The 7,214-nt window shown below is 40.1% G+C and overlaps 1 protein-coding gene across 1 annotated transcript; it reads left to right on the forward strand.

The window, feature by feature from the left end:
- Window positions 1-2,624: 2,624 nt before the first annotated feature.
- Window positions 2,625-6,720, forward strand: srd5a2b (steroid-5-alpha-reductase, alpha polypeptide 2b; the record flags this gene model as incomplete). Its single annotated transcript, XM_080550178.1, has 5 exons — window positions 2,625-2,902; window positions 5,388-5,551; window positions 6,168-6,269; window positions 6,380-6,530; window positions 6,654-6,720. 5 exons carry the CDS (start codon window positions 2,625-2,627, stop codon window positions 6,718-6,720), a joined length of 762 nt encoding a protein of 253 aa, XP_080406304.1.
- Window positions 6,721-7,214: the final 494 nt, after the last annotated feature.

Raw genomic sequence — 7,214 nt, forward strand, 5'->3', positions numbered from 1 at the left:
CCCTGGAACCCTTGTAGCTCAGCTGGAAACACGGCGGCTCTAGGCTGGCCAACAATGTGCAAAGTAAACATTCTCCATACTTTTTGCTCTGTGGCTACTGCACTGTTTTTGCAGCCTGGCTGGAGATAAACTGGCAGATAAGGGTCATTGGTTTTAGGCAATTGGTGAGAGGTTCAGGCCTCTGGCCTAGAATAATTCTGTAAATGTTTTGGGAGGAAAATTCCAACCAAATCAGGTAGTGATTATCATTATTATTTTTTATTTATTTATTTTTAAATAATTTTTTACTTTTATGAATGAATAGATACTGTAGCAAATAGATAGGTAGTGAGGTGTCCTAAACCAATTTGGAGATTTTTGGAACATGATAGATCTTTTTCACACCACATTTGTATACTGTATGTATGTCATACGACTCATACCCAACTGTATGAGAAAGCTATGGCTCAATGAAAACTTACTACCATACTGTGGATTGTCAATTCAGACCCTTCAAATCATTTCCCTTTCTGTTTGCACAGTGGGTGAGTCAGTTCAACAGGATTTGCATTCATGCAGGATTAGGTGTAATCTTACCCGGCAGCGGCATTCTTGTTTGGGACTCTGCGCTTTATCGATGCAGGTGTTTCATTCTTCAAGATTGTGTCTGGCTCAAAGAAGATTGCAGCCACTCCCTAATACTGTATGTGACCTGGCTGAATATTTTTTTATATCAACATCACAACAACTGACTTATCTTGGATACTGTATTTGTCTTGGTGGGAAAATAACTGCATGCTGGTTTTAGCTTTTTGTTTAATATTCAGTAGTTGGGAAAAGGTTTAGGAAAACAAGTTTGTGGTGAGAGGAAATGTTGTGCCATGCGGTGGGGCCACCCAAATGCAGACAGCTGGAGGGAGTTCCTCGGCCTAACAGTTTATGGTTTTGGTACGGCACAGGATGTCAGATGAGGCAGCCTGTTTGGTGGAGGGTCTGGTGCTTTTGGTAAACTGTTGGATATGGCGAAGTCGGTTAAAGGGATAGTTAACTCCTAAAATCTAATTTCTGTGATAAAACAGTATCTTCACTACCTTCACTCACTACACTTTTATGTCCATATCCTGGTTATTTAGTAACTTGCAACTTTCTTTATGTATTGGAAGTGGATGGAGTCCAATTTAGCTTGTATTATATTGTATTAATGCTGAATTTAAAAGATAAAAACAGACATAAAGAAACATGCTTTTAAAATTCATCCTCCAATAGAAATACATTTCCACCACATTTCTTCTTTGTTTTGTTTGCATGGTAGGTTAGTTAATGTTTCAAGAAGGCTCTACCTTCATAACTTATTCATAGCTTAACTTTGATCAGTGGATCAGAAAAGAATATGGCAGCAAGGAATGCATGTAGCAAGAAGTACATGTACCAAAACAGACATTAGAATGGGATGTTGTTGCTCAGTCTTGCATGAGGATTAAAAGGAAATGCAAAAACTATTTTTCACAATCAAAACAGGCTAAACTAGCATTACAAGCACTCACAATTCAGGACTAGGATAGGAGTATCGAGTAGCTACAGTAGCAGAAATGGGACAAAGTCACAATTTTGTGAGACTCAAGTCTTGGTCAGTACTAATTAATAATGTTCAAGTCCAAAGTCACAGCTGTACGGTCAAGTCAAGTCTAGTCTATGTGCCCCTGTTATCTGTTGCTTGTTGTTTCTGTGTTTTCCGTTTCTCCCACATTATTGTCAGCGTCTTTGAGCCTCGGAAAAGCGCTATATACATTTAATGAATTATTATTATTATTATTATTATTATTATTAGTCAATCCACAAGCAGCTAAATATATTCGCGTTCATGTTGATTTGAGTGACAGTGTTTTTCTAAACCCCATTCAGCATCCAATGCTGAAGAATCCAGTGAAAGCAGAAGTTATATCACTACTGAAATAATGTTGAAATATCATCACTGTCGTCTGTCAAGTGAAGACACTAGTCACATCGCCCCAAGACCAAGAGGAGTATGCTGTTAGACCACCCCTACGTCTACACACTAGGGACCTCCATCATCCAGAGATGCTGAACGGTTGTGCTTGTCATCACTATATTTACTCTGTTATAGTATTTGCTCCAGTGAAGAGGTGTGTGACATTTCATTGAACAATGAAATCAGGTCATGTTTACAGATTTGGTCATAACATCTATTGGTCACCGTCATTAGTCACACCCATTCAGATGATCATTATGAAATTGCAGCCAAAGGTCAGTGTTGTGCTCCCTTCTGTTTTAATCCCAGCAACAGGGTGCCAATCATTAGGTTTACAGCCCACATCCAAGATGAGAAAGAACATTCTCGGCTTTCAAACTGCTGCCACTTGGCTAATTCACCTCTCTCTCTCTCTCTCTCTCTCTCTCTCTCTCTCTCTCTCTCTCTCTCTCTCTCTCTCTCTCTCTCTCTCTCTCTCTCTCTCTCTCTCTCTCTCTCTCTCTCTCTCTCTCTCTCTCTCTCTCTCTCTCTCTGTGTTGGGGAGGAGTCAGGAAAGCTGTTTCCTCTCTCTCCCCCTGCATTGATGCTAGAGGTAAGTCAAGGAAAGGACCGTGGCTGTGACCCTGACTCCCCCTGACACTAGGTGGGTAGCTCGATGCACTGCACAGGGAACCTGATCAGCTACCTCAGCTGGGGGATGATCCTGGGGGGAATGTGGCACTTTGTCCAACAAACCAGGTCCCAGGCATCGTATGGGCGCTACATTGACCTCTCCAGCCCTGCTAGGATGGTGCCGGCCAGGCTGGCCTGGTTCCTCCAGGAACTGCCTTCCTTCCTGGTCCCTCTGCTACTGCTGGTTCTCACCCCCCACACATCCTCCAGCATGGGAACACACCTGCTACTTGGGACCTTCTGCCTGCACTACTTCCAAAGGTAACAGCACATAAGAGAGCACAGAGAGAGCCTCACAGCGAGGGAGGTAGTATGGCATCTACATGTGTATGATGAGGATCAAAGACTGGGGCGGTAGGAATGCTGTACAAAGGTGTGCACATACTGACCGTTCATGTAACAATGGTACATTTTATGATAAAAGTGAGATTGATAACACATTATACACAGCATGGATATTGAGCATGTCAAAGTACATTGAGTGAGGATGAATGTAAATGAAAAGACTAAAAAGTAGCTTAACTTTGATCAAACTAAACTAAAAAGGATAATGTTTGAGACACAAAACATGTGTACAACTATACTTGTACGAAGATTTTATTGATTTACCCACCACTCAACAATTATCTGCGAATATTGATGATTGGGCCTATACAAAAAAAAAGAAGAATAGAAAATAATAATGATCAAACCATAATAATAATTATTTACCCTGAAGTTTAACAAAGTGTGGCATCAATCATGCATTTTTATGTTCATCTAATTGTGTTATTTAGAGAATGCCACTACGATGCATTGGATATTCAATATTTGGAGGAAATCCGATTTGAGAGCAAACTATAACGCCAATCCAATTATCAAATTGTCCTTTGCGGTTCCAACTATGTCGTAAAATCGAGAATAAATGTATTCATACCACTTGGCTTCTCTGAGCTGTTTCTTTAGTCAAAAAACACTAGGATTATTTTCATTTCTCCTTGGAGCCCAAACGATCTTCCCGTAAACGGGGATATCAGAACTGTTTTGCCATGCCTCTCCAACTGTTATTTCTGAACTTGGCGATGTGCGTAAACATTGAGTAAAACATCTCTCCTATCTGGAAATGGGACATGTTTGTGGATCGTGCGTGCAGACGATGTGTCGACAACTCAGCTTACTCATAAGGAGTCAGGACACCTAGCACACCAGACGCATATGAATAAAAGAAACGTGATAACTTGCTTTTATTCATATGCGTAAAAGTAGGACCAAATGTGCGTCACTCTCTTCGAATGTGCGTCATTCCTTTCGAGCAATTAGGAGTGTTGTTTCCTCCTCTGAGAGGCTTGATAACTGTTGGCCCAGGCTGTCAACAGATAGATTGAAACTTTGGGAAATTTGGGTGTGTAGAGAACACCCAAAAAATGTGGGTGTGTAGAAAATGTCTCCCTATTGTGACTGATAATCCCGCAGCCAAAGACATCATCAGGAATGCCCTGGGGTGACCTGGCAGCAGGAATAGCTATGGGGACACTTGACCTTAGACCGAACCTGTACTGTTTGCTACTGTATCTATAATACTGCCCTTTCTGTGCTCTGGAGTGTTATTTACGGGTCATTTTTTTATACGGTGCCTTTTCCGTCCCCAGTACTAAATCATGTTGTATTTTGTCTAAATTTGGACAAATACTAATTCCATTAGGTTTTTCATGTATAGTCAATTGTTATTTATTATGAATACAATGATATGGGCTTCTAAGTTGTTGTTTTCTACATTTTAAAAGCTTTGGTTAAAGATGTAAATTGGATTTTGCATGGGATGTGGGATGTCCCCAGTGTTGTTCATTCAACTTCAATCCAAAAAATAACTATTAAAAACATATACATTTCCAAATATGTTATTATTATTTCATTTTCCTGATCAATATCTATTGAAATCAAATATAGTTTTTATCATTTTTTTTTTATTTTGTACAAAAAATTAAGGTTTTGCTTACAATATTGCTTGTCCCTGCGATCACTGTCCACCCTGTTATGCTGTGTTAATGTCCCTTTTAAAAGAAAACCATATTTCTCAATCACATCACTCTCATGAGGTGACATCACATCAGTGGAGGGGATTTCAAATGTGGTAAGCTGTGTGATTTTCTACCTCTTTTACCATCTGATTTTGAGGTTTTTATCCAGTGAGTTTAATGTGGTTGACCATAACGTGTCCACCCTGTTATGCATAAATATTGAGGAGATCAATCAAATTGAATCATTTCAAAAAAGTATTTAGTGCAAATTAGATTCCTCATCAAGTATTCATGGTCATTCTAGGCATTATGCTAACACAGGCAGGCTAAAGGCTAACTTTAACTCAAAATGTCCACCCTGTTAGTGTCCACCCTGTTATGTGTCCACTCTGTTCTGGAGACACTCGCCCTATTCAACTACAGAGGGTATTCTAAATAAAATAAAATGTAGGTGCCTGAGCTCGACCACTATGTTTTTCAGCAAGCTAGATATGTCCTTTATATAATAGAACATTAAAATATAGATAAATCAACAATTTATTTTTCACAAGTTATGAAGTCCAAATGGCACCGTATAAAACAAATGACCCTTACCCAATTTTACTGTGCATTCAGACAAAATAGAACCAGCAGTCTTATGCATTTTTCTAATGGATATTATGTGGTGTTGGTTATCATACACCAGCATCTAATGTTTCCCTAATGTTATCTCCTGTGGTATTATGTCCCCTTGTTCCTCAATCATCTAGGACATTTGTGTACTCTCTGCTGACCCGCGGCGGACCCTTCCCTCTGGGTTTCACGGTGACAGCAGGCGTGTTCTGCTCTGGGAATGGTTTTCTACAGGCGCACTATCTGCTTCATTGTGCCAACTATGACGCAGCATGGGCCACTGATTGCCGTTTTGTGATAGGTGGGAACAACAGATGAGCCAAATCTGATCATCTCATTATCAATCAAGTTGTTTCTTTGATAAACTGTAAACAATGGTCGAAAAGAAGGAATGGAGGAGGCTGGATGAGAACTGTGTAGGGGCTGGTTCAAGGTAGGGTCTGAGGCCATGGAAGACCACAGAATGTTGGATGGGTGACTGTTTATGGGTTTTGTTTTACAGAAGCACACAAGGGAGGTTAAGGATAATGGCTAGCATAGTTGTGGTTTTCTGAGGGAGACACAAACGGGAAACAATGAATGTGTGACAAGCAGTGCCATTGACTATTATGTGTACACTTACTTTACACATCACACACAATAAATGGGAAAGGATGGGGCCTCCCTATGGGAACACCATTACACCAAACACCTTACTGACTTACCGAAAGGAAAATGTCTGATTATGAAGGGAAGGAGAATAGTGCCAAGTGAGGAGAAGTGTGTTGAGTCAGGAGAGGTGTGTGGCCAGTGGCGATTGGGGAGTTGAGTGGAATGGTGAGTCCATGATCCTTCACAACTAATAGTTTGAACATTACGAAAGCTCTAATTTTATAACGGTTATCAAATGTAATGATATTGGATTATGTTTTTGTCAGGTTTACTGTTATTCCTTCTTGGAATGGCCATCAATGTCCACAGCGACTATATTCTCCGCAACTTGAGAAAACCAGGAGAAGTTGTATACAAGATTCCAAAAGGTAACAATGTAGAGAGATTGGGACAACCCACAGCATTTCATTACTCCTGGTTATCTTACCTTTGAAGCCACACAATTAAATTAAGATTTGGTCATCTCATTCCATCACAGGAGGCCTTTTTGAATATGTGTCCGGTGCCAACTACTTTGGAGAGATTGTGGAATGGTTTGGCTATGCCATAACTACATGGTCCCTGCCGGGGTTCTCCTTTGCCTTGTACAGCCTGTGCTTCATTGGGCCAAGGGCACACCACCATCACAGGTGCATGAGAACATACTAATGATTTGAAGCATGATCAAGACAGCAGCATAATGCTAACTATGAGAAACTTTACTGACCAAGTGCCTATGATTAATTGTTTTCCTTTTTCCCCCATTGTCACAGGTACTACCTTGAGAAATTCAAAGACTACCCTAAGTCACGGAAAGCTCTCATTCCATTCATCTTTTGATAATAAAGGTTTTGCGTCCCATCGTCAGAATAGAGTCTCCAGAGAGGGCACTTTAATGAGATCGGAAATACACAAGCAGCTACACAAACGAATACACAATCAACTTCATGGGCACTTTTGAATGTTTTTTTCTGACAAAAACATGTATTTTTCTGCACTAGAAACATTTATTTTGATTCCCCCTCCTTACTCACACATAATTGCAGTCCAATCATCAATTTGGAACATAAAATACTTTGCTTACCACAACAGCTTATTTCCTGTTATAAGCCCTGTAAGCCCTGTAAGCCCTGTAACCAAGCGTGTCACCTTTCTCAATAAATACTGCAGTAGCTCTCTGGATTAATGAAATTAAAAACCAAATGATTGGGTGAAATTAGACGTGTGAGAATTTAAATTATCGGGAATAAAACAATGTTTTCCTAACAATGGTGACTTGCTGTCCTTTCTCAACCTGACAGGTTATGATTCCAATATCTTATTAAATGCTGCTA

Source organism: Nansenia antarctica (genome assembly GCF_963989245.1).
Source record: "Nansenia antarctica genome assembly, chromosome: 1".
In the NCBI taxonomy this organism is placed as follows: Eukaryota; Metazoa; Chordata; class Actinopteri; order Argentiniformes; family Microstomatidae; genus Nansenia; species Nansenia antarctica.